The sequence below is a fragment of the Rutilus rutilus genome (assembly GCF_951802725.1).
Source record: "Rutilus rutilus genome assembly, chromosome: 6".
In the NCBI taxonomy this organism is placed as follows: domain Eukaryota; kingdom Metazoa; phylum Chordata; class Actinopteri; order Cypriniformes; family Leuciscidae; genus Rutilus; species Rutilus rutilus.
Window position 1 is genome coordinate 6,454,105 of NC_140214.1, and position 27,965 is coordinate 6,482,069.

A 27,965-nucleotide genomic window follows, 5' to 3' on the forward strand; every position below is an offset into this window, starting at 1 on the left:
TAGGGCACACGAGTTCTTAAAAATGATGGGATACACTTAGCTTTAAATACCGTTCTGAAGCAGTATTAGAGATGGATTTATTGTGCTTTGAGGTCAGTCTTGCACACTTATTTCCCATCACGTATATGCGCTATCAAGTGATTAAGATCACAAGCGTGGGTACAGGGTATTTACTGCTATAGTTTCAGATGAAAAAAAGTCCGCTGTGCAAATAATTTGGTGTATAGTGAGGAAACAGCAGGGCCATTCGGTTCAACAAAAACCACTAGAGAGTGTATTTGTGTGTATGAGTATATGTGCATGCTGTATGGCTGCTAGCAGCCTATGTGATGTAGTTTGATTATGATTTGGGAATAGGGGAGAGCCTATAAACCGACTCCACAAATGTTCTGGAGCTCGGGAGGTGCTTGTAAGATACTTGGCTCAGCTTGTTATTCCTCTTACATGATGCAAGCCATGACCATATAAGCATTAATGATTGGCACGATTTCTCTTGACGAAAAAAGTCAAAAACAAAATACTTTTAAGCTATTAAACCAAAAACAATTAGCTTTTTAAATGCTATTTTAAACGCAAGCAACAACATTCATGAGGCAGCTCGACAAATATGATTTGAAATATTGCCAAGCAGTTTGACATACACTAAAGCTGGTTTTGCATGACTGAAATAGCTGCCTAGTGGCGTTACAAATATAGCCACCAAGTGATTTGACTTTGAAGGGACTTTGGCAGTTCTTTGCCAGTATAAGCTTCAATGTGGACAGGCTTTATGCTAAAAAGTCTGGTTCAGTGTCTTTTTTGTCCATTGGACATTTGGCATTTAGAATGAAAGGCAATTCATCAAGGACTCAAAGTGGGTCAAAACAGCAGTTTAGTCAAGAGTTAGCAGGTGCAAAAGAGGAACCAGCACCTGTGGGCTTGGTCTGCATTTAAATGATGAACCGTCACATTAGCCGCATTAGCAAGTCCGTGCATAAAAACGATCTCAGATCTCTGATTCATCATCTATATATCTCAATGAGATCTGAGTCTGACCTGAGGAACCAACCGTGGTTGAGAGTCTGTCTGTTTCTGTGGAACACCTCTGGATGTTTGCATAGTTGTTGTTGCTGTTCATGTTCACTGTTGATGATGCTACTTTATGTTGTTGAGCCTGGTTTGCAGAGAACCTCTCGTCTCCGCACCTGTTCGTCGTGGCCTTTACCCTGCTGTTGCAACACGGCAAAGGTAAATGCCCTTTGTACAGGTTCCAGATTACTAGCATAGCTAGAATTAAAGACAGTATCACCACCATAGCCACTAGGGTGTTCTCTTTTTCCTTAACGTCACTGAGGGATGCTGTAGTCCCGGGTCCTGACCACATTTTTAGATCATATGCTTTGTGCTGGACCTCGTGTTTCCCCTCGACAGAACTGCAGGCGTAGTGGCCGCTGGCTTCTGCGGAGGCGTCGAAGATCATTAGGCTGTCCGAGAGGATCTGGAAGGTGTCTGACGGTCTGATCGGTTGTCCGTTCAGCTGCCAGTGAACCTTTGCCAGGTTGGAATAAGGCTGGCACGGCAGCTTCACGGTATTGCCGTGGAAAAACGAGATGTTGTCTGGTTTACTGCCACCTGTAATACAAGGTCTAGATGTAGATTCTACCAAAACATACAGTATAAAGATTTTGGGATATACTGTATTACAATTACCTATTGGTGGACATTGACTGGCGTCACCGTCACTCAAACTCTGAATCATGGGGCTGTGGATGAAACAATATTACAGCAATCAGTAATATTCCAATATCAATATATGTAATGGTGTAGACAATGGTGTGCGAAAATATCACATTTTGCATAAAGAACAAATTTTTACATACATTTTTCTGACATTTAAACATTTTCCTGTGAAATTTCCATCACCATATTGCATATATTATATTTATTATATTTGTCTTTTGACCTGGTTCTGTGTGTGCTGTCTATGGTAGAGCAGCGGCCAGTGTTGAGGTCCCAGCCACAGTACGGATCCCTGGCCAGAACGCAGTCCAGACACGCGTGGTACCGCCCACATTCACTAATGGACAGCTGCGCCACGCCCACCTCCGAACCCACGTACAGCTGTTGTTGGGATGACATCACACATAACTTAACATCTCTATTGACAATAATAGAGATTACAATTATTTAGATTTGTCCCAGATACATAACCCAAAATAATCCTTTAGAATAACACATGGCCGACACAGCACCATTTAAAGGAGTGGTAAAACACAGTTTAAGGCCAGTAATATATTTTTTTAAAGAAATTAACTTTTATTCAACAAGGATGCATTAAATTGATATTGTTATTTTGTTTAATTTTGTTAATTGTTATTTTGAACGTTCTGTTCGTCAAATAATGCATCACAGTTTTCACAAAAATATGAAGCCCCACTGTTTTCAACATTGATAATAATAATAAATGTCATTTGAGCAGCAAATCAGCATATTAGTATGATTTCTGAAGGATCATGTGACACTGAAGACTGGAGTAATGATGCTGAAAAATCAGCTTTGAATCACAGGAATAAATTACATTTTACAATATATTCAAATAGAAAACATTTATTTTTGTTTGTAATAATATTTCATAATATTACTGTTATATAATATATTTATATAATGTAGAATTTTATATTATTATATTTAATAATTTTACTGTATTTCTAATATAAAAATGCAGCCTTGGTGAACATTAGTGACCTCTTTTAAAAATATATATTTTACAGACCTTAAACTTTTGAACATTAGTGTATACAGAAAATAATTGTTAACTGCTATTTAAGATTTGACTTAGAATGCCATTCAACCCATGACTTTGGCAAATGAGTTACAGGATTAAAATTAGCTTTGCTAACAGAAACCGAGAGAGTATGAAATTGCACGACAAACACAGCCCATGATGTTGCTAAGTGAGAAATAAACACAGGTCATGATGTTGCTAAGTGAGAAATAAACACATCGATCTGCTTTTTACCGTGGTGTTGGAAAGTCGCAGTATCTTGATGGGCTCTGAGGGCTCAAAGACCTGAATCTCTTCCATAATAACCATCTCTCCATCATAATTCACAGCTTTCAGCACTGAACCGCTCTCTGATACATAACAGAACAGAAAACAACGCTGAAGACAAGACAACAATCTCAGTTAAACACACTTACACAGCTGAAGAGATGCCTTTAAATGGCTTGAATATATTATTAATCATATCATATTAATTATATTATATGTATTAGTAATGGTGTAGATAGAAAAAGCATTGGGTGAACATCAAAAAAAAAAAAAAGATTAATTAAGAATAATTTTGCATAAAGAAAACATTTGTGCATTCGTTTTTCTGACAATTAAACACATTTTGTATAACATATTTTAATATATTTAAATTTATTTTGAGGGTTTACTAATAAAAAAAAAGCTATAGATTAACATAAAGGCATCTTTACTTGTGCCAATGAGCATGATCTGATGGCTGTTCCCGTTCAATGCAGTTGCTGTGGCCACCACAATTCGAGTGAAAGCAGTGCCGCTCTTCACCAGCAGGGCTTTCTCTCCAATGGCCGAGACGGCCTGGTCCAGCAGAGGCTTCTCTTTAATGAACTGCAGCGTTTTGTCCGGCAGATCCAGGGTTTTGGTGAAGCCCTTTTCTCTGGCATGATTATCAATGCACTTTAGTGAGAAGCAAAGAGAAAGTTACTGAACTTTGGCATCCAGTATTATTGAACGAGTGCCGAACATAATTAATTGAACTAGAAGACTCACTGCTCCAGGTCGAGGGTCAGGTAGTTCGGTCGAGTACATCGCCCACTTCACAAACGACGTCTCGACGGTAAAAGGAGCCTTAAACTTGCTCTCTGAGAACACCGTCCTGATGTCTTCAATTCTGTATGCACATACTGCAGAGTACTGAGAGGAGTCTCTGTCGATCAGACACGACACATCAGTTTCAATGGTTTGTTGCATAGAATCTTTAAAAGTTTGGTTTGAGAGTGCAAGTAATTGAGATATGCTTTAAACAAAATCAAAGAGCTCAAACTTACAATTGTAGAGTAAAGACACCATAAAAGACGCAGGTGGTCCAGTCACCTTGGCACAAGTGGAACATGTCCTGGACCAGAAGAGGCAGGTTAATGTTTGGAACGGGACAGTCAAGCCTCGCTTTTAGAAATGATGTCCATTTCTTTTGCAACGTCCTCTGCCCACCCAAGTCTCCCTGCGTAGAAAAAATTATATCATTTTGCATAGATGTCATATGTGGTATAGACAGGAAATGCTGTAATGTTTCTTGACATAGGTTAATCATATAGAAATGACTCCAAGGGAGTTTACCTTGCAGACACGAGCCACCCGCGAGACGTCCACCTTGGTGTATGAATCATATTCCACTGCGGTCTCACTGAAGAACAGATAGATCTTGTCGTCGTCCCCCTCTGGGTTCGATTCTCCCTCGGGGATGTGGGCCATGTAGACAAAATTAGGTTCTTAAATGACAAATAAATAACATATTTCAGTCACAATGAACTTCACCTTTAATGCGTTTTTACCTGCAGAACTGCTGTTTTTTGTGCTTTCAAATCATTCTCTGGAAATGACTGTGATCAGCACACTCCTCTCTACCTCTATGACTACCTCTCTGGCACCAACAGTTACAACAGTCATGGTGAAAGGCACTTTAGTTTATGCTTATTTTTAATGACAACTGAACCACTAACCATGTCTGCATACTTTTATACATTGGGTTGCTGTTCAGTGCACATTTTATAAATGGTTTTACAGTGCTATGCATACGTTTAGACACCCATGCTAAAGTTGACTAAAAAGAGGAATAAAAAATCATCTTTTGGAAATTGAACTTAATGCCTTAATTTAAAAAATTAGGAAAAATCCAACCTTTAAGGACCCCAATTTTCTTTGTAAATAAATAGATGTTCTTCCTTAAAATACAGGGTGCATAAGTTTGGACACCCCTATGTTAAATTCCCATAGAGGCAGGCAGATTTTTATTTTTAAGTATTTAAAAGAATTTTTTTTTTAGGATACTATGCATCCTGATAAAGTTCCCTTGGCCTTTGGAATTAAAATAGCCCCACATCATCACATAGCCTTCACCATACCTAGAGATTGGCATGGGGTACTTTCCATAAGATCATCTCTCAATGCAAATCAAACTAGCTATTAGGCTAACTGAAATAAAACCATGCCAATCTCTAGGTATGGTGAAGGCTATGTGATGATGTGGGGCTATTTTAATTCCAAAGGCCAAGGGAACTTTATCAGGATGCATAGTATCCTAAAAAATAAAAATAAAAAAATAATAAAAATCTGCCTGCCTCTATGGGAATTTAACATAGGGGTGTCCAAACTTATGCACCCTGTATTTTAAGGAAGAACATTTATTTATTTACGATGCATTATTCATTCACAAAGAAAATTGGTGTCCTTAAAGGTTGGATTTTTCCTAATTTTTTAAATTAAGGCATTAAGTTCAGTTTCCAAAAGATGATTTTTTATTCCTCTTTTTAGTCAACTTTAGTATGGGTGTCTAAACTTATGCATAGCACTGTATATAGTATGCATAATCAGTAAGGTATATAGTTAATTTGATCTATTAATATCACAGTCTTACTACATTAGCCACTTTAAGGCCTGGTTTCACAGACAGGGTTTAGATTAAGCCAGGATTAGGCCTTAGTTTTTAGTAGCTCACATGCCTACGTGTTAAGTGCCTTAGGGCTAAGTGTTTTACATTTTCACATTAAGTGTTATTGAAGGTTCCGCTGTTTATACTGATTGAAATACTGCAACAGGTTCTGTAAATTGATTGCAAGTTCCCGAAACTTGCAGTTTGTTCACATATCTTTGTTTTTCTTCTCTTAAGAGGTGATCTAAATATTAATGGCTTGAAACAGATGGAAAAACTGACAGGCCTATGCTGCGGTTCTATGGATGTTTTGCACTCCAGTTCTTCGTGACTGAAAACTATGAATTGGCACAAAAATATTCTAGGGAATGAATGACTATATCCAAGCTTGTTAACACTCTTTGGCTAATAAAAATAGCAAAAAAAAAAAATGGCTGAAAAAGCTACATGAACAAATATGGTGTTTGCCAGGGTGTTACAAGGTATTGCAACAAGATTTCTAACGTGTTCTAACTGTCTTTAGCACACTGCGGTTGAAGGTTTGTTTAGACATCCCCATTATCTCACCATTAAGCCAGGCGCTTGTAGACTCAGTCCGTATGATTTCATCTGTGCTGCGCATCATAACTGGCTCTAAGCCCCGGAAGTTCGTTGCAGTGGCGGTGTATAACGCTCCATCTGCAAGAGACAAAAAACAAGAAAAAGATGATGTGGAAACTATTGGCACTAAATGAACTCTTGTTGATAGTTGCACATGAGTTCATATGATCTTGGCAGTAGAACTGTCAATTGTGCTTAATCTGTTTTTAACTGGCAAAATTATGAATAAACAGAGTCAGTACATACCAACCATCTCAGACGTGTATCGTTGAAAAGGATCAAACGGACATTTCCCCTTCCCTTCTTCTTGCTTGTTCTCTAAATTCAGCTGACCATTTGCATAGGACTAAGAATAACATGCAAAAAAAAAAAAAAAACTTAAACACTGTATTCTGCACATTCTATGTTTGTAGTGCCTATCTCTAACACTGATTACAACAGATGAGACTCACCAAATTGTCACAGGATGGGTTGAATGCTTTGGTTCCACAAACATACATACTGCCATCTTTATTTTTATGAAGAATTCTGATATAGTTTTTGCACTCATTCTAAAGAAAAAAACAACAACATGGCCAAGGGAAACAAATAAATGATGTGATCTTTGTGTAAGTAAAGACCTATTCTCAATTCTGACCACGATGTCTAACCAAGCAGAACCAAACACTTCCCTTTCCTGTGTTCTTAGAATATATACGTTCATGCGGGTGTTTTTGGCTTTGACTTAGTACTTGATTTATATCTGTCGATATCCGCTGGAATTATCAATACATGCAGGTTGTACTTTCTTGCATGTTGCTTTGGTTAGACAGTCTTAAAACATCCTTAAACATCTTGTCACCTTGATATTTGCATAAAATATAAAATTCATGCAGCATCTATGCAATGACACATTTTGTATTTATAAAAAATAAAGATCATTCCATAAATTACATTTTGAAAATATAATTTAAGTACATTTTAAGAATTTCTTAAAACTTTAATAAACTGAATACTCTGCATTCACAATAAATGAATACACTTCAGGGGATCAAAGTGTACATATCTGCTAATATATAGCAAGACAGATAATAAGACACAATAAAAGCTGGTGCAAGGTATTATTTGTCCAAACATTCTTTTGCACACATATGTGAGCCCAAAATGCACCTGTTTTATTGAATTTCAAATGTGAAAACTCACCGTAGCATCTTTTCCTTTAGTGACACATTCTTTTTGCTGCTGTTTTGTGACTGACCAATTCACCTGAGGAAAAACAACACAACTTATCATCATCATCCCTGCATACTACACACAAAAAAATCACCGCAGAATGATATTTAATGACTTGGTGAACAACTTTATCACAGCATAAGAAGCTTTTATAACTATGCATTTAAGACCTCACCATGGCCTTCTTGACTGTAATGTCATCTAGATCGAGGGCAAAAATGGCATCCCTGGCACCCAGGATGAGCATGTTGAGGTCTTCCCGCAGAAGCATAGTGGTGTAGTTCCAAAAACCCTCCTCGCGAAACAAACGTCCTCCATTACCTAGCAACAAATGAAAGCCACAGTCAAGGGTAGGAGTTGCAAACGTTTGCCAAAAATGGAAATGTCACACACAGAACAACTAAATGTTGTTTGAAAACAAAGAAACGTAGTCCTGTATCTCGTCTGTCACCTTTGGCTTGCTCAGTTGGAATTTAAATATACAGAAATAAGGTGCGTGCATATAATTATTATGCAAGTCGATATTCTGATCATGATTTTATTTCAAGCACATTTCCACACCACATCAATCTTAATTTTTTATATAATATTTTATAAGTGATATATAATTGTTAATGAGGGCTGGAAGTGAACAACACCTTATATTCAGATGTGTATAATTATTAAGCAGGTTTTCTTTCACAGGTAGAATGGACCAAAATACAACAAAAAAAAAAGAGTGATTTAACTCACACTGAAGTTATACCAGAAATGATTAAAAGCCAATGAGAACTGATGTGATACTATACAAATGCGAAATTAAGATGTGACCATTGGACAAGAAACGCTCCTTTTGACAGCAGGGTCACAAAAAACAGGTTGTGAAGAAAAGATATTAACTGCAAAAGACTAATAATTAGGTGCGAAACCATCAGAAACCCTTTAGTCTCCAGTGCCACCATTTTCCAGAACTGCAACCTACTTAGAGTCTCCAGAAGCACAAGGTACCAGGTTCTCAGAGACTTTGCCAAGGTAAATAATCCTGAAACATGACCCACACTTAATAAGAATCACTAGCTGAAGAGTTGTGAAATACATGAAGACTGAATGGCTTTATAGACAGATAGGTTGAGAGTGACTCTTGATGGAGCAGAACCTCTTCCTCTTGCACCACTGTTTGAAGAATTTATCTTCCAGAATCTGGCAGTATGACAAGTCCTGAAAGACTTGTGCTGAGTCATGAGTTAACCAATCTGTCCATAAAACTATTTCACAACACTTGTAATTTGTCATGTTTCAGGATTCCTTGCCTTGGCAAAGTCATGAGAACCTGACACCTTGTGCTTCTGGAGACTCCAGGTAGTTCTGAAAAATTGAGAATTAAGGTGAAGAATTAAGCGTGAAACCAACAGAAACTCTTTTGTAGTTAACATTCGTCTTTTCTTCTAAACCTGTTTTTGGTGCACTAATGAGCAATGCTTGACCAAAGGTCACACCTTAATTTTACAGTTTCCATAGTATTGCATCCATCGCATTGGCATTTAATATTGACTCTTCATTGTGAGTTAAATCTCTTTTTTGGCCCATTTTATCTGTAAAAGAAAACCTGCTTAATGATTATGCACATCTGAACTTCCTGCCCTCGTTAACAATTATATATCACTTGTAAATTATTAAATACAAAATCACTGATTATTAAGAATGATGCGGTTAAAAATTGGTAAAATGTGCTTAAAAAAAAAAAAAAAATTGTGATCCGAATATTGACAGTATTATTGTAACTACATTTTACTGCACTGACACTATCCAATGAGAATTTTTTTTAAATCTGAATTAAGCTGGATAATGCCAATAACTCTGCAACATCGACACTGTTATCGAATTGAATTGATTTGAGCTGAATAATTACACTATTATCTTCTGTAGAGCTTCTTTACAGCTGCAATTGAGTTAATTTCATAATTGATTAATTTAACACTGTTATTTTTTTGTTTATTAATGTGAAGCGGCTTTGAAAAAGTATGTTTTGTATAAAGCGCTATATAAATAAATGTGACGACTTATAATTACAACAGTTTTTAATGAATAAATAAATCAAAAGAATGTTTAGAGAAACGCTAACTTTCAATTTATATACCCATCTTTTACCATGAAAATATATATTGGAAAAACTACCTTTAAGAGTCTTGATATATGAATGTGGACATCAAGCACCATGGCATACAACGGATTTAACATAATTTGCTTGCAGATTTTGATTTGATATTTTGAATCTAATGCACATAATTCAAACATTTTACATGCACAAATATTTTCTGAGACTACCTTACATCAAAGTACCACAGTACATGGTATTTTGATGTCCAAACATAACTGTCATAAATTACACTTACTTTTAATTGGCACTGTTTTCCGAGGTATGATATTCGATGTCGGTCCCTGTCCACCGATCAGCGTTGCTGGACTCCAGACGTACAACACGCACAGAACAGCCAGCAGAAACATCATTCAGCTTTCCAGTAAAAATGAAAAAATAGTCCGTGATTTTGGTCTAAAAGACTGTGCGAATGCTAGATTCCTCTGTCGTCTGTCTGTCAGAGTCTTCTCATCCTTGCTTCTCCCCTGCTTCAGTCCAGAGCTCTTCCATACTGAGATATATGACTTTAGCTGCAAAGAAGGATCTTCAGAGAAGCAGCAAAGAACGCTGTGAGGCCATCTGAAAGAGAGAGAGAGAGAGAGAGGGGGAAAGTGTGAACAGGCAGGGGTGCTGGCAGCAGTATTTCTGTCACTGCTATAGTGATGCTAATGAGGAGGATGAAAGCTTTTGCTTTAAGACCTTGACAGAGACACACGGTTCTGCTTTTCGTGCAACCGAATGACACAAAGCCAGAAGAGCTCACCAAAAGACACCCACATCCTGATATATGCCTTAGAACACCCCCCTCAAGATCTAGCTTCATAAGTGACACGCTCACGAATACATGATCTGAAAAGTTAAGAAGTCTTGTTCAAGGCAATACGCTGACAAAAAAACGCAAGACATGTTTATTGTCATTAAGCTGGTGTTACCTAACAGACATATGAAGAAACAGGAAGAATAAAAAAACAGAAGCCATTTTGTAACCCATGTTAGGTAGTTGTTAACTACTAACTACACTGTAAAAAATACATATATATTTCAAAGTATATTGGGGTACATTTTACAAGAAAATAGTATTTCAAACTGCATCTTTCTACTTTAGAATTTCACATTACGTGTTACTTGACGTTTCTTTGTAAATATGTGTAAAATCTACTAGAAATCTCAGTAGATGTAGAAATTTTCTAGGTCCAGGGTGCGTTATGTGCTAGACCGAGCTAGAGGAAATGTAAATGCGTGACACGTTTTGGGTTTCAACCAGGCCTGTCAACAAAACCATATCCTGTCCCAATGAAACCAAAACCACAAAGGCCCAGTTTCATACACAAGGCTTAGATTAAGACAGGATTAGTCCTTAGATCAATTAGGGCATTTAAGTAGCTTTTATAAACGTGCCTTTGAAAAGAAATAAAAATAAAATTACTGTTGCACATCTTGAGACAAACCAATGGTCCCGGTATATTTTAAGATATCTCAGTGCAAGTTGCTTTCAGTTAAGACAGCTCAAACATCTATTTTAGTCTGAGACAAGGCTAGTAGGCTTAAGCCTTGTCTGTGAAACCATGGGGAAATGACTGCACATGTATGAATGCACCCTCAAAACACAGCCTTTGGAAGCCTCCAACATCTGGAAACACAAGAGCTCATTGGTGCATTTTACTATCTGGTTACAACAGCATATGTTTATTACATCGCTGACTGCGAGCATGATTATGGCGTTTTGTAGGTGGTGAGCTGTAGCATGTGCTATCTGATGCAGATCTGATCAGATAGCACTCCTATTTCACCACGACATGTACATGTAAACACATGCTTACTTCTAAGTCATTGTGGGAACTTCCTACCCTACTAGCTTCTAAAAAAGGCTAATCATAGTTACCACCGCCTAACAGACTACAAGCCCGAAATTACACCTTTTGGGGAATTTTAGATGAAAGTATGAGTCAAACATTATTTAATCCCTTAAATGAATCTTTTTTTTTTTGTTTTGTTTTTTCTATGAACACCCACATAAGGAAGAGCTACTTAACATTCTCAGAAAGTGTGCAGGTTAGCTCAACCTGACCCCAAACAGGCTTCAGAGTGTCGCTTCTTACATCAAAACATCATGAAGAGGAACAGGAGAGGCACTATGGGTATGTATCGGTTTTTTTTTTTTTTTTAAGAAACAACTTTTATTCATCAAGGATGCATTCAATTGATCAGCACAACTGTTTAAAACATTAGTAATAAGAAATGTTTCTTGAGCAGCAAATCAGTCTGAACCAAAATTGACTTCAGGACATAAAAGTCTAAAAAGAGGTTGTTGGGGACATTAGAGGGATAGTTCACCCAAAAAATTGTATTCTGTCATTAATTACTCACCCTCTTGTCGTTCCAAACCCGTAAGATTTTTGGATAACACTTTACAATAAGGTTCATTAGTTGACATGAACTAAGAAAGAACAGCTGTATTTTTATTAACTAACATTAATAAATACTGTAACAAATGGATTGCTCCTTGTTAGTTCATGTTAGTTTATACATTAACTAATGTTAACTAGTGAACTTTATTGTAAAGTGTTACCAATTTTCATTCATCTTCGGAACACAAATGAAGATCTTTTGAATGAAATTCGAGGGCTTTCTGTTCCTCCATTGACAGCTACGCAACTACCGTTTCGACGCTTCAAAAAGAGATTGAAAAACGAATCCAGATTAGGCTAATCGAACGGTTTAGTGAAGAGACTCGATCACTTTATATGATGATCAGATTTAATTTAGACTTTTATTCACATTTAAACATTGATCAATAAACATAAACAGAAGCTCAACCGAACCTGCTTGATGCGCGGGAACAAACCTCATTGGTTCCTGCAGAAGCTCAAACGTGCTGCGTAACACGAGAATGAACCTCATTGGTTCTCGCACATCAAGCGGACATGCTTGAGCTTCCGTTTACCACAACTGATGTGTGTGTTGATGAGTGTTCATATGTGAATAAAAGCCTACATTAAATCTGATCATCGTATAAAGTGATTGTCCCTTGAGAAAATTTGGACTAAACCGCTCAATTCTTATGGATACGTTTTATGATCTCTTTTTGAAGTGTCAAAGTGGTAGTTGCGTAGCTGTATAGGGAGGGACAGAAATCTCTCAGATTTCAATTCTGTTCCAAATATGCCAATGGAAAAATCCTATAGGCTTTGTCGAATGTCACATGAACAAACAGAGAAAAAGGCCTCGTCGTATCCGCTAGTGTTAACAACATGACTGCGATATCTATGGACTTTTAACCCTAACCCGTTTCAAACAGGTTTCCCCAAGTATTTCCCCGTCTCTGCCATTGTTCAAACAAACAAAGATCGCCCTGCCCCAAAACTCACACCAATGGTTGAGACAACGCTGCAATGCTTTGATAGCATGACAGACCCACAGTGTTTACACCTTTTGGGAATTGGCTTATAAATGCAGTTGATTTGAATCTGCATATTAAATTGAAATATTGTAAAATTTGTATACTTTACAATTATATAAAGCTTCTTTATGACAAACCTGGCAAATTGCATCATAGTATTTCCATTCAAATACCATTTTTGGACAATACCATAATGGTAATATCATGGTATTCTTTTAAGTACTGTACAGAGCTATTCATATTATTGTTGCTAACTAGAACTAAAACTTAAATACAACTTTAAATAAAGCTATACCCTATATAGTTCCCTCTTACAGGGAATCAGCGGTTTCCCTTACAAAACAGTTTTGGTCTCAGTTCCTCTGAAAATAAGTTTTGTTGCAATTACTGAGAAATGTGTATAAGCATCAACTCACCATGCAACCAAATTCTCAGTTAGTCTCTAGGTTCTCCTGTGCTCGCATGAGTGGCTCCTCTTCACACACACAAACACTGCTCCAGTCCTCCCATAGAAAACAAATCAATGTGGTCTAAGTGTCAGAGACAGCAGAAAGTGTGTTGCGAGTCGTAGTTCTGCAGTGAATGGAGCTCATGGTGTCTGCTTCTCTGTGTGAAAGAGCATTAAACTGCTCAGATCCTGCAGTGTGGAGTCAAAGGCATTCTTCTGCTGGAGAGAAAAGAGCGAGAAAAACATGCTTTTAGAAGCTCTTCAATCTCAACAAGTCACTACAAGTGTCAGCGTGAATGTGTGTGTGAGTGTGTAAAAAAAAAAAAAAAAGAGGATTGTAGGAGAGCCTGTATTGTGCTTTCAAAGATATGATTTTCAAGAAAACCAAGTTTGCTGCTGTAGAAAACAAAAGGGAAACCAATGTTTTGATTTTCTCACATATACAACAGTTTCAAAACACATTTTTTCATTCATACTGAAGAAAAATCAAGACGTACATGGTCTCACCTCAGCATCTTTGTAAGAGTCACCGGAACTTGTGCTTTAATCCAAACTGTTTTTAATGTTCATAATGACAACTTGTTTCAATTTGAATGTTTACAACTAATCCGGATGAACTTGTTCTGTTGGCACTGTATGTTGGATCAGGTTTTTTAGCTTGCATTCATTATCTCACTAACATCTCACAGACACAATTATTTTAATATGGAGGTCATTATACCAGCTAAACCATACTGCAACCTGGTGTGGTACGCATAATTTCATAAAGCAACATTTTATTTAACTTATTAAGCATTTCAAACAACTAAAAGCATTTTACTGTATTTGAGGACATTTTAAAAGCTGGCCCTCACAAGTAAAACCTGTACACACACAAATAGGGCTACACGATTATCCAGCAGTCATTTCACCGTTTACTCACGGGTGAATCAACATCAAAGCTGAATCGTTGAATGTTGTTGTGTCCATTTTGCAAATCGAATCAACGCTGATATTGCAATGTCGTTTCAACGCCTTTTCCAACATGACTGAATTCAATTTAAAAACTGATTTATAAGTATTTTGTTAACCTTTTAACAACTGACATTATTTCAAGCCCCATTTGAACATTGAAGCGCCGGCGGTGCATTGTTCAGTGTTAAATATAGGTGTTTATTCTAAATGATTTATCTGTGCACATCATTATTATTTTTTTTAATTATGTTCCTGGTGATCTTGAATCAGAATTACTTCCCACTTTTTTTTTTCACAAGACTTTATTTTTCCAACTACAACTAACAGTTGAATCAATGCAATAACATTTGTGTATTAGAAACTTTGAAGGGAACGAAATGGTGAGGTAAAAGTTAGTTAATGACGCCTCCTGGTGGTCAGTCATAAAACCTAACTGGGCAATCAGGTTTCGTACATAACCAAATAAATTAATAAATACATGGACATGAGATATTAATCTGGGTTTAAGGTGTTTTATCATTTACTTGTATATGTATAGTAAGCGTCCTCTAAAAGTAGTCCATTATAGAAACGTTTATCCCAGAAACAACACTTTCTTTTGATCAATTAAGTTCTTTTGCAAATGCTAGAATTTTTTTTATTTTTTCGGTCGTGGGCCTCCAAATTTTTAGTAATGCATCGAAAGGTTTATCCTCACCACCATTAAACGCTGAAGTCCTCCTTTTTGTAAAAACTACCGTTTTCAGTGGCAAGATGCCGGCAATGAGCTGTTCTAACCGGCGTTGAAATTAAATAATGCCGCGGAGTCCGGACAAAGAACACGCAGTCCATGTAACGTTAGTCGAATGTAAAACTATAACAGCGGATGAATTTTATAAAACCGTCCCTTTAATTCCCATAAATATCACAGTTATAAATAACAAGAAATGATTTTAACATCACATGAAAACAGGTATCTACAAAGTCACAGTAGCACCATGCATGTTCATAAAACCGATAATGACAGTAAGTTAATCAGGAACACAAATGCAACCATTTCACAACCTATCCCTAAACGCTTACAAACCATACTCACTTCTAGAAGGCTGAATTGTCCTTCATATTCAAATACCTTTTTTTTTTTTTTTTTTTTTTAACCCTGCCTCATACGGGGTGCTTCTCCTGCAAATGTGTCCAAAAAAAAGCGTCATTCAAATTTCAAAACATGACACTCTACAGAGACACTCTACAGAGACACACGGAAGCAGGGTCAAATATTAACTTTTGCCACTCCTCTCAAAATGTAAGGCCATACTTCTTACTGTCCATATCATTTTTTAATTATTATTTTAAGCATTGCAAGTCAGTGTGGGTTTTACAATTCGATTTAAAAAAAAAAGTATTATGTTCACATTTCTGTTTTTATTTCCATTACTGAAGCTCAAAAAGTGCTAGCAATGCCAATGTCATGAGTTTGATTCCCAGGGAATGCATGAACTGATTCAATTTAGGCCTATATCTTTAATGCAAGTCGCTTTGGATAAAAGCCTCAGCCAAAAGCATAAATGCATATTTGCCCATTTTATATGTGCATTTGGTAATGGGACGTGTTAATTTTGAACCCTGCCCCGAACAACACCATTTTCACATTCATCTGAGCATATAGATCCAGTTCACAGTTAGTGCTTGATTGAAACCAGATATATTAAGTCCTTTAGTAAGACCAGTTTGATGTGCTTCTTTCCTAAATGTGTGGCAATGTCCTCTTGACTCATGGTTTTGTCATTACAAACCTGAGTGTAAAGGTCTTATTAATTAAACAGAGAGAGAGAGAGAAAGATATAAAGAATATTGGCTCAGATTTTCTGTAATCTCAAAGGAACACTGTGTGACGGCCTTATCATGAGGCAGGACAAGCTGGTGGACTTCGGCTCTCGTGTTATTAATAAAGTCAAATAAAGTGGCATTGTTTAAGTCACGCTGAGGGAAGAATGTCGATTACAGGGAGTCCTTGTTCCTTCAACAGGACATCAGTCTTTATTGGAAAGGCACTGGAAGATTGAGACGGCGAAGGGTGGGCAGAAACGAGGAGGAAATCAATCTTGACTAGTCCGTCTCTTCTCCAGCTTCTGTTTAAGCTCGTCTGTGAGGCCTGAAGGGAAGAGAATTTCCTAGTCATATATTAAATATCCAGTCATATTTTAACCATCATGTTCTGTTAAGACTGATTTTACTTTCTGTATGTTTGGGGTCCCAGAGAATCTAATGCACATAGGGGAAAAAATATACACTACTGGTCAAAAGTTTGATGTCTGTTTTTTTTTTTTTATGCTTTAAGAAGTCTCTTAAGCTCACAGAGGCTGCATTTTTATTGATCAAAATACAATAAAACAGTAATATTGTGAAAAATTATTACAATTTAAAAGAACTGTTTTCTGTTTCAATGTTTTCAACTATAATTTAGTGATCAAAGCTGAATGTTCAGCATCATTACTCCAGTCTTAAGTGTCACATGATCCTTCAGAAATCATTCTAATATGCTGATTTGTTATTATGTTGAAAACCGTTTTTTGGAAACCATCAAATATATTACAATTCTTTGATGAATAGAAAGTTCAAAAGACGACATTTATTTGAAATAGAAATGTTGTGTTAATAAATCTCTTTACTGTCATTTCTGATCAATTTAATGTATCCTTGTTGAATAAAAGAAAAAACTCAAACTTTTGAACTGTAGCGTGTAATTATATATGCAAATATAAAAAAAAAAATCTAAATACCTAAATAATAATACTAATAGTTATAATTAATAATTATATTATTGAGATTATTTCATATTATTGATATTGTTTCTTACTATCCAAGTCAATTTATAAAAAAAAATACAATACAATTCAGAACCCAAAACAAGTTCACTGGAGGGGTTAAAAGTGCCTTGGGCTCTTACTCTGAGAGAGAGGTGAGGGAGACAGAACCAGTCTTCTCATGGAGTTGGACGGAGAGCCAGAAGGGGAAAAGGATCGTTGTGAGGGACTGGGAGATCTCGTCTGTGACCGCAGCGTCCATCTGTCTGTACCTACTGAACGAACACATATACTCTCACTTAGTCAAGAGAATCTGGAGTGAAAATAGACTGGATATACTGTATATTGATCTGGATAAAAGCATTCACCAAATGACTAGCACACATTGACGTATAAAGTATGTGCAGTCCTAGATCTAGTGTTCAAACATAGCCAGCATTTTCTCAAACTTTTCACAGTGTAATGCAATTCCTACAAGCCACAAATTGCTCAAACACACAGATTGAGACTTGTTTCATACTTGCGCAGCAAGATTCACCACAGCATCCAAGTGCAACTGTTCCTGCATGTTGTTTGGCAGGGGCATTGAAGCTGATATAACAAATGATTTGTCATAAAAGTGCCCAAAATATCTGGCTAATAACACGTTGGGTTTGAACCTGTGGCCTATGACCTAAACAGCAGCAGACGTCGTTGTGTGAAGCATGAGATGTGTGGTACCTTGTTTACGGGGCAGTGACGGAGCTCGAGAGAGAGGTCCAGCGGGAGCACAGTGCAGGGTTCGCTCTCCATTCTCATCGTTGGATGACACAAACGCTACAGGAAAAGGAAATTCAGTTCAGTGCCAAGCAAACTAAGTGTCATTTTATGGCCCAGTTTAACATCGTGTTTGTGACATACTGATGTTCTCCTCATAAGGCTCCTCTAATATGAAGGGCTGAAGAGTCCCGGCCGTTTTTTCCACGAGTGCATTGATGACATCATGCAGTGTGGGACAGGGGATCTGGAGGAAGAGGCCAAAAAATAAGAGGAGGAGTGAGAATTCCCCAAGGACAAGGTTGATGTTTTCCCTTAATTAAGAAAGTCATTTGCACGTACTGGGTTTTCCACGTCGATGATGTAACCACCCTGCTGCTTCTGTGTCACTCTGTAATGCCTGAACACTGATCTGAAAAAGAAAAACAACACAACGGCTCTGTTGTAAACACTAGTGAGCCGACTTCAATCCTATTAGGCCGTTTATAATGACACAGTGCAGTGTGTTTGTTAACTGAGTCTGACACTACAAATAAATAACATTTTCATTAATTGAAAAAAAAAAGCTGAAATAAAATAAAATATAGATAATTAAATGAAAAACTTAGAAATGTTGTCTTGGCAAAATCTAAAATAAGTTGTAGTACTAAAATGACTAAAACTGAAACATAATTCATTCTAAAAACGACAAAAGCCCATAACAAAATTACTAAAACAAACTAAATTTAAAATGAAACCTGAAAATAAAAAAATACAAGCTAAATCTAAATATTATTAAATACAATATTATTAAATAAATGATACTAAAGTAACACTGATCCAGTGTCATAATGAATGAATCCATTGAATTTAAGTGGAATTCCATTGATTGTCACACACACATACACACACACTTGCTTAGTCTAGAGAAACTGGAGTGAAAATAGACCGGTTGTACTGTATATTGATCTGGATAAAAGCATTCACTAAATGACAAGCACACATTGACATATAAAGTATGTGCAGTCCTGTGAGTATGAGGACATCATAAAATCCAGTGATGACATCAAAATAAATAAACCAAGGGAAAATTCAGACTTCATAATGAAATTCAAAGGTCACCATAATGGCCCTTTATGATGACATAAATGAATCCAGTGAAATTCAGTGATGTCGTCATAATTAATAAACACAGGGAAAATTCAGTCATGTCTATTTAGGACGTCATAATGAAATCCAGTGATGATGTCACAATGGCCACTTAAAAATGAAATGGTCTCAAGAACGCATTGCACTACAGGCTTTTCGAGAACAAATTCAAGATGCCATATTAGGTCAAATAATGTCAACTATAATTAATTCAGTAGTGAATGTTTTTCCACTGACATGCGGAAATGCTTTGTATATTTTATGCTCCATTGGAATTAAGCGTCCAGTCTCCTGTGCGCTACACTTCATGAGCACTGTGTGTGTAGTGTGCAGAGCTGCTGTTTATAAATATCTCTAATAATTCACTTATGATGTTCCATCTGGTTTAGGATGCTGCTTTATAAGTCACAGGCCAATGTAAACAGTAGACAGCAAGGAGGCTTACTAAGTTTAGAACAGCGCTTAGAACAAGTGTATTTTTGTAGGTTAAGGTCAGTAATAAATAAAAAGAAAGAGAGTTTCAGTGTTTTTACCCGTTCAGGTCTTGTCGTGTGGTTACAGCGAGTGAAGATCCGTCCCGGCCCGGTCTGAGAAGCATGTTCCCACAGTCCGGATGTCTTTCTAACAGCACCTCAGCTTCAGTTCGAGACACAGGCCTGAAACACCTGCCAAATAACACACACAAGAACATATTTGTCTCAAGTATCCACTAAGAATGACATTATTCACATCGGTTAAATAAGTAGAAGATTTTGCTAAAGGTTTGCACTTTTAATCCAATTCCTGTCAACAATATCAAGTCTAAAAATGCCTAGAAAGGCTAAAAATAAAGTACAAAAACAAAAAAGATTTTTGTAATGCGTAATAAGAACTGAAACCTTAGTAACCTTAGTGTCACTTCTAACAAGAACATGTTAACGGCAGTAGCAAATACAGAATGGCAATGGATGAGAACACATCAACCACACCGCATATACCTCATAAAACATACAAATAATGATATAAAACACTGTATAAACACTAAAACGTCTAGTTAGGCTGCATTTTATAGTTCTGAGAAATGCCATGTAAAATAAGAATCACACGGAAGAGATCGGTTTTATTGTTTGTTTTTATTGCTGGCTAGGTCACAGTGTTAAATCTATAAAATATTTTTTGCCGGTTTTTATCACGTAGGTAAAGATCGTTAAGAAAAGTAACACTATAAGGGCAATAGTAACTGATGTTTTAGCAATGGATAAACACAGAGACGTTCAAGAATGTCATCTCAGACCCTCTCCACAAACACACTCGCTCAGATAAACAGAGACTCACGCAGGTATTTCCCCCACCAGCGGGAGCGAGAGGGGGGATGAGGGGGCTCTGGAAGACGCACGTGCCTTTCGGCGCATTTTTTCTTTCTCCACGACTTCCTTCAGCATGTGCAGCTGCCCGGGCAGGAGGGTGAGAGTCGTGGGCACGGCCAGCTGGAATCAAACGCACAGCATGTGTCACTCTAATTTGCACGGTTAAATACACCGGCCATAGTGCACGGGGACTCTGATCCCTTTATCTATGAAAACATGTGAGCAGAATCACTAAAGAAACGAGTGGGATGTGTTTCAGGGTGTTGTTTTAAACGGGACTGATGTAAAGCCAGTGGATTTGACGGTGATAAATACTTTTTATAAGACCTGAATGATCATGGCACATTTACTTTATTGCATGACTAACATCCAACTAAAACTGTTCGAGGGTGTGTTCGCACTAGTAGTTCGATTCTCTTGTTATTTTGGTCCAAAAAAGAAAGTGATACATTCTGGTTCATCTTTTGTTACGTCAACTCTCTTGATTGTCTAAAGTCCAAATAAAGTGGTTTAATACATCACACATCACAATAATGAAAGAACACTACATCAAGACAATTCATATTTGGCCATTTCAAGATTATCGCTATTAGCTGACAACAGTGTCCAACTATCTGATTAACAGAACATTTTGTCTAGTGTCACATGATCTTTCAGAAATCATTCTAAAATGCTGATTTAATGCTCAAGAAACATGTATTATTATTATTATCAATGTTGACACATGCATTTGTGCTGCTTAACATTTTTGTGCATCCCTGCTGATTCTGAATAAAAGTATTCATTTCTTTCTAAAAATAAAATAAAAATCACACCAACCCCAAACATGTAATAAACGATCTAGATATCAGATATTCAGCCATTAAAAAATACATAATGGTCAACCAAATTCTTCCCAAACTGAAAGAAACAACAGTATCAGCTGCATTCTTGGAAACTGGTCATAAATCTCAAAGCCTCCTGCAGTTCAAAGGTCTCAGATCTTAACCAGCTCAGAACAGCAATATTATTCAAGACTGCGTGCAAAAAAAGAGAAAATTTCTGATCAAAATTCATTGTTCTGCAGGAGGAGCTGTAAGTGTTTATTGCCATGCACACAATAGCACTACAAAATCCACTAGCGTTAAGCCAGCATTCCCACTAACGAATACATGTTAACATCTGTTATAAAAAAACAAATACTCATTTGATTGAACTCACATCTACGACAGAGTAGAGAAATCCTTTCCACAGCTCACGCGCCTCGAGATTTGGTGCCTAAGAGGAAAGACATGTTGGCATTAATTATATTATTAACTATAAATCAATGCAAATATTTCCTTACACTACTGCATTACATTACAGTCATATAGTATCTCACAGACAATTACATCTCCATTACATTTATTGATTATCCAAGATGACTTACAAATGAGGAAAACTACTTTTCTTTTTTTTCTGTTCTTTTCACAGAACTTTTATTTATGCATTTCTTTGAGGTATGGAAGGGCTGCGTATTGGCTTTGTAAGAGGAAGTATCAAAGTACAGTGATAGTCAATGTCGGGGAAAGTGTTTTTCTGCCTCTTTCTGTTGGTAATCGCTTAACAATCTCTCTAGCAGACCTCTGATCAACCCTCATTCCCAACGCAAAGTAAACCAAGAGTTTCCTGAGCAAAGACTACAGTACATTCAACGTCTGATAGTGATCCTACGCTGTACAGTAAGTGCTGTTCAGTCTTGACCTGACCATAATATGACCCGGATCTGCCTGGAAGTGTTATTACTGGCATCAGATGTGCTGAGCATAAACAAGAATACAATAATGGTCCATGAAACCAAAACTCTCTATAGCGTGTCGAAATGTAAATTCTGTACTTCTGGAGAAGTTTGTGAAAAGAGTGAAAAACCCACATTTGCTCATGTGATGGGATTGAGACGTGCGTGACTGTCTCATAGAGAGTCCAAGCTTATTGTTTCAAGAAAGCCCTTGTCTTTTTAGAGTGTGTTCACACTTGACAGGTTTTGGTTGGATTAAAACAAACCCTGGAGCGATTGCTCTGTTAGTGTGGTTCATGTGAATAAGTGTGACCATCCGATCCCTGGTGCACACCGAACAAGTGGACAGAGACCCGATTGAAATAGGATAGCGACACGGACCAAAAGCATCTAAACAAACCAAAAACAGGACGTGGTGTCACAAGACCTTAAAATGGAAAGAATGCTCAAACAACATACCTGGTTCATCTCATCATCAGGATACGGTGCCTATTACAGTTCAGTAAAGGTGTCAGAAACGCGTCTCAGTGTTTGTGTGTGTGTGTGTGTGTGTAACTAAGAAATTCCTGGCTCTGTTTTGACTCCACACATTTTATGAGCTCTTCTTTATGAGTTCTCAACTGGTAAAAATACCAACATACGCATCACACAGCATTGTTTTGGATGTTCGGTAAGTTCCGACGCAAAATATGTTATAAAAGCCGGATGTTTTTTGTTTCTTATCTTTAGGTTCGTTAAGATTCTTGTAGATTCGCTAAGCGAATCAGGAATATATATATAATTTAATTTTTTGGTCCGGACCAATACAACCAAGAGAACCGAACTACAAGTGTGAACACACCCTTAGTGTATAATCAGTGTTGGGGAAAGATACTTTTAAAAGTAATGCATTAAAATATTGCGTTCCTCCCTAAAAAGTAACTAATTAGTTACTTTTTATGGAAAGTAATGTTTTATGTTCCTTTTGCGTTACATTTTGTTATCTGGCCTTGGCTTGCATATTAGTTTTTTGATAAAAAAACATCAACAACAACAAAGGTTCTATTTTTGGCAAATGTAAAGGCCTTTTCACACCAAAAGTAAAAAATAAAAACGCCTGCTGCCATTCTGAATTGCAGAAGAAAAGAGTAAAAAAGAGAAAAACAAGAGAAAAAGTTCAACACTCTTACTTCCGCAATAAAAAAAAAGAAAACACAAATGTGATGTTTATCTGAAGTCATTTTTGCTTAGTATGGTTGAATTGGATCATTGGAGGTCAGCTTCAAAGACATTGGTTAATAAAGTGATATTAAATACAAAGTATATGTGTAATTTAACATTAAATTATTGCAGGCTTTTGTAATATTCTAAGTTTGCATTTCATTGTTTTTATTCATTTTGAGGAATACTGAATCTGTATTTGTGCAAGTGAGATGAGTGAAAGCCTGCTCACATTTAGTCTAGAACTACAATAACCATCATGTTTACACAGCGCACACAACACCTCTGCACTTACTCCAGGTTTCTCTCAACATGGGGACAGAAGAGCTGTCAGTCAGTAAATGGGAAAACAAAGTACCATGCGTTACTTATTTGAAAAAAGAACTCGGATATTTTGTTGTAAATTTTTTTTTAAAAAGTAATGCGTTACTTTTCTAGTTACTTTAAAAAAGTAATCTTGATTACATAACTTGCATTTCTTGTAATGCGTTACACCCCCAACACTGTGTAGAATATACATCAGGCGGTCTGAGAGCGATCTGTGAGCGATCTGTGGGTGTGAGCCGAGATTAAGAGCATGAGGGGAGTGAGACGTGTGTGTACTGACAGACATTTGATACTCACAGTGAGCTTGATTTCTCCATCCTTCATGCGGAGGTTCAATCTGGCTGCTTCGAGATTCCTATCACGACTTGGGTCATCGATCAGAGACACAAACCCACTCAGATCCAACTTCTCTACATACTATTTAGAAAACACACACATACAGAGCGATTTAAAGGAACAATTCAACCAGAAATGCCTTTTCAAACCAGACTGACTTCTGTGAAACACAAAAAGATGATTTTTGGCAGAATGCCTAACGTCAATGATTTAATTATCATTTAAAACAATAATTAAATATTTTTATGTTGAATATTCCTATTCTTATTAAAAATATAAATATTTTAATTTATTATTATTTAAATTATAAAATAAAATAAAAATATATATATACAGTATATATAAATACAAATTATTGCAATAATAGTATTTTACTGTAAACAACAGTAAATTGCAATACTAATATTTATGGCTGTCTTTTTTTCTTAGCTTTTAAATGTTAAACTATAGCGCTTTAATTTTAGAGGAAATTATTTTAAATAAATAGTTTTAAAAATGCTGCATTTTTTACCCCATATGGGTCACACTTTTCAGGTTGAAAAATACGGATGATAAAAAAAACCTTAAAAATCACATCCCTGCTTCTGAAACCATAAGAGAGCGGTGTATGAATCGATCTGAGAAGAACAGACCCAAATTTTTGTCATTGTTTACTGGAAAACACCAGCTCGGAAATTCTGTCTAACATCTCATTTTGTGTTTCAAAGAAGAATTATATACATGTTTGGAATGGCTTGAAGGTAGTAACATTCAGGGTAACAAGGAAATCGTAATAACATTTTCGTTTTGAGGTGAACTATCCCTTTAAAATTAAAAACACAACTCAGAATCCCAGGGAAAGCAAGAACTGATAAAATGTGAACCTTCAATGCAACACTTTGGATAGAAGAGTCTGCCAAAAGTATGATCAGCAGATGAAGGCTTAAATTTGGGTCTGTTCTTCACACAAAGAATAAACACACGAGTTCATGATCACGTTCAATGAGCACAAGTTCCCACACAGTGTGATTCTTCAGCATACTTTGGATGTCACTTTCTCTTTTTTCCCTCTAGATTAACCTTCCCATCCCTGGCTGAGGTTATAGAGGTTGAAACTGCTGTCTTGATGGGTTCAGAGCGAAAATCAATACAGAAACCACAATTAAGTCGAGTCTGATCAAACTCGTCTGCCTCCTTGCCATCTGCTCTCTCGCGGCTGGGAGCGCTTATGGAGATGATAAGGTTACGGTGGACTTTAGACTCGAAGGGGATTTGCAGAAAATGTCCTTCTAGATCTCTCCTAATGCTCCACAGATTGATAGAGGATTGTATACATCTGTATGGGTAGCAAACCCCTGAATGTGTCACTCACATGTGTGTCCTTAGAGTTGTTGAAGAAGTATAACGTGTTTCCACATAAACAGGTCCATAAACGACGAGCCACCTGCACCGAGAGAAAACAACAGCAATCACTCAACATGCATAATAGTTTGACTTTATTGCACTATACATAAAGACACAAAAGTGACAGTAAATCATCTCTCTCTGGACTCAGGATGGTTAAATGTCTATTCAGAGCTCTAACACACAATGTTGACGTGGTAATGCTCTGGCAGTGAAGCAAATGGCAGTCATGTCTGCATAGATTACCACTCTTCTGTCTGTAATTCTCTGCTCTGTCTGGCTCAATCCTGATCTCTGTGACAGCTCATGGCTCCCCAGGGCAAGGGTTTCACACACACACACACACACACACACACACACACACGCCGGCCCGGAGCACAGCTGTCCTAAATCTGAGACCCACCCCCCTCCACACCCCCGTCATACACTGTGCACCTGAACCCCACTGAATATTCCCTCCTGAATATACGCATGGTGTATGTGGCCCTCTTTGTCACCTTTTTTTTTTTCCTTTTTTTTTTACACTTTGGATAATATTTTAGTTTAGCACTAATGTATTATATTTTAGTTGAACAAATATTTTATTTGTGTGTACACATATACACATACGCGCGCACATATATGTGTGTGTGTGTATATGTGTATGTAATGTATATATATATATATATACACACACACACACACACATATAAATATAACAATACAGTGCACAAATATACATGTATTATATATGAAATTTTGTGTGTATACACACGTATATAGTACCCAAGTAAATACCTTCATTGGTCACACTTTACAATAAGGTTAATTAGTTAATGTATTAACTAACATGAATTGACAATGAGCAATACATTTATTACAGTATTTATTAATCTTTATTAATGTTAGTTAATAAAAATTCAGCTGTTCATTGTGTGTTCATGTTAGTTCACTGCATGAACTAATGTTCATGATTTTAATAATGTATTAGTAAATGCTGAAATTAACTAAGATGAATAAATATTGTAGAAGTATTGTTCATTCTTAGTTCATGTTAACTAAAGTAGGTAACTAATGTTAACTTATTGTACAGTGTTATCCCACATACTTTATGTACATACTTACATAAAACATAAAATAATTACATCTAGAAAGCATATTTTTTTATGGTCAATACAATGCTGATATATCTATAGAATGCAAACTTGCTTTACTAAAAACGTGCATTATGCACTGACAATAAGGTTGGCTTGTAAATCATTTCTAATCTGCAGTAGGTATTAACCAGATTAACTTTAGTGTCTCAAAGTTGCATGAAAACAGAATCCACAACTGTGCACTGCAAGAGTCATGCACCACTGATGAAGACTCTCAAAAGACTGGAATGTTCAATAATCTGTGGTATTAAATGACAATTGACATTGTTAAGCTGTCAGCAGCAGAAAACACTGAACTCCATTATAATAACGTGATTCGAAGAGATGCTAGTGTCCGGGAACGAATGCTTGATGATTCATATTAAAATGACGCTGTATCATATTAATCACACACTTCAGACTGCATGTGGTCCGCATTAAGGTGTGTCCACTACCACTACCAGAGCAGCTGCCGAGAATTTAAAGCACCCAACAGGCAAAATAAGAGCTCAAATATGAGTTATGACATTTATAGAGCTGTCAGACAGCGGCATAACGCATGGCACACAGCAGCAACGTCAGCTCATTCATCTATTTATGTTCAATTAAAATGCAGAATCAACATTTGAGTGGTGACACGGCAAACTGATAATATTTAGACAGCTGATCCATGCAAACCTCGCCCATATCCACACAATACGCGCGTAATAATGCCTGTGCCATGCGTCTCATATGCCGCTGCGCGTGATGATATGATCAAATAAAGTATTTGACACGTCGTAATGACCGCTCACCTTCTCTTTAGCTCCTCTTTTCTCCAGGAATCCCTCGTAATAGCAGGGCGGCAGCTGCGCTTTCGGGGTCCCGGTGCGCGGGTTCGCGGGCGCAGCCGCCATGACTCGAGCAGCTCAGCCCGGTACTGACACACACCTACACACACACACACACACTGAAGAGGGACAAAGAGCCGCTGGATGATGTTACTGCCTGGGAAACGACACGCCTTCTTTGGGTGAGAGATGGATGGCACACTGGATATGCGTGATTAATCTCGTCACTGACACGCATTCAGGGCTCAACACACACACACACACACACACACACACACACACACACACACACGAGAGAGAGAGAGAGTCAATATGGCATCTGGGATTACATTATGACCCGCAGGCTGGACTATCCTATTTTATGGAAAGTATGTGAGGTTATAATAGCCTACTGTTCATTTATTGATGTTTACGTCGAAGAGAAGAGTTAACTTAATTCTACTGTAATTCAGTTGGTGCTGTAGTAGGCTAGTAGCCTTTATTATATTATGAATATACATAAAAATAATAAATATGATCAATATACATATTACAAATGCATTCAAATATAATTATATAAATATTTATAATATAAACATTGAATAAACAACCTATTTTTATATTATGAATAACACTGTA

General features: G+C 36.9%; 2 protein-coding genes across 5 annotated transcripts; both read right to left on the reverse strand.

Moving 5' to 3' along the window:
- Window positions 1-854: 854 nt before the first annotated feature.
- sema4e (semaphorin 4e) lies at window positions 855-13,644 on the reverse strand. Of its 3 annotated transcripts, none has more exons than XM_084411999.1 (15): window positions 13,402-13,644; window positions 9,842-10,164; window positions 7,645-7,790; window positions 7,440-7,502; window positions 6,710-6,808; window positions 6,504-6,603; window positions 6,225-6,335; window positions 4,346-4,497; window positions 4,057-4,229; window positions 3,779-3,935; window positions 3,463-3,685; window positions 2,999-3,114; window positions 1,943-2,100; window positions 1,690-1,742; window positions 855-1,611 (listed from the first exon to the last, which is right to left on the reverse strand). In XM_084411999.1, the coding sequence occupies exons 2-15, from the start codon at window positions 9,954-9,956 to the stop codon at window positions 986-988; spliced, it is 2,292 nt and encodes a 763-aa protein (XP_084268125.1). In that variant the 5' UTR covers window positions 9,957-10,164; window positions 13,402-13,644; the 3' UTR covers window positions 855-985. The 3 variants fall into 3 exon arrangements, with proteins under 3 accessions (XP_084268125.1, XP_084268127.1, XP_084268126.1); XM_084412001.1 differs by lacking the exon at window positions 13,402-13,644 and adding an exon at window positions 10,349-10,451; XM_084412000.1 differs by lacking the exon at window positions 13,402-13,644 and adding an exon at window positions 10,285-10,383.
- A 1,609-nt stretch (window positions 13,645-15,253) lies between these two features.
- stap2a (signal transducing adaptor family member 2a) lies at window positions 15,254-27,633 on the reverse strand. 2 transcript variants are annotated; one of them, XM_084412007.1, is made up of 11 exons: window positions 27,312-27,633; window positions 25,371-25,442; window positions 23,981-24,100; window positions 21,601-21,657; window positions 20,369-20,520; window positions 19,588-19,719; window positions 18,269-18,338; window positions 18,071-18,173; window positions 17,891-17,986; window positions 17,314-17,445; window positions 15,254-16,518 (listed from the first exon to the last, which is right to left on the reverse strand). In XM_084412007.1, exons 1-11 carry the CDS (start codon window positions 27,411-27,413, stop codon window positions 16,463-16,465), a joined length of 1,092 nt encoding a protein of 363 aa, XP_084268133.1. In that variant the 5' UTR covers window positions 27,414-27,633; the 3' UTR covers window positions 15,254-16,462. The 2 variants fall into 2 exon arrangements, with proteins under 2 accessions (XP_084268133.1, XP_084268134.1); XM_084412008.1 differs by lacking the exons at window positions 25,371-25,442; window positions 27,312-27,633 and adding an exon at window positions 25,021-25,064.
- Between the last annotated feature and the right edge of the window lie 332 nt (window positions 27,634-27,965).

What these genes read in the sequence shown, in the direction of transcription:
- sema4e (XM_084411999.1), bottom strand. Translation starts at nt 9,956, where the DNA reads ATGATGTTTCTGCTGGCTGTTCTGTGCGTGTTGTACGTCTGGAGTCCA. An exon ending in CTAAAGGAAAAGATGCTACG is followed by an intron (nt 6,809 to 7,439) that starts GTGAGTTTTCAC and finishes TTTTTTCTTTAG; the next exon opens with AATGAGTGCAAAAACTATAT. An exon ending in ATACACGTCTGAGATGGTTG is followed by an intron (nt 6,336 to 6,503) that starts GTATGTACTGAC and finishes TGTCTCTTGCAG; the next exon opens with ATGGAGCGTTATACACCGCC.
- stap2a (XM_084412007.1), bottom strand. Translation starts at nt 27,413, where the DNA reads ATGGCGGCTGCGCCCGCGAACCCGCGCACCGGGACCCCGAAAGCGCAG. An exon ending in ATGGAGAAATCAAGCTCACT is followed by an intron (nt 21,658 to 23,980) that starts GTGAGTATCAAA and finishes CTTTCCTCTTAG; the next exon opens with GCACCAAATCTCGAGGCGCG. An exon ending in CTGGTGGGGGAAATACCTGC is followed by an intron (nt 19,720 to 20,368) that starts GTGAGTCTCTGT and finishes GTTATTTGGCAG; the next exon opens with GTGTTTCAGGCCTGTGTCTC.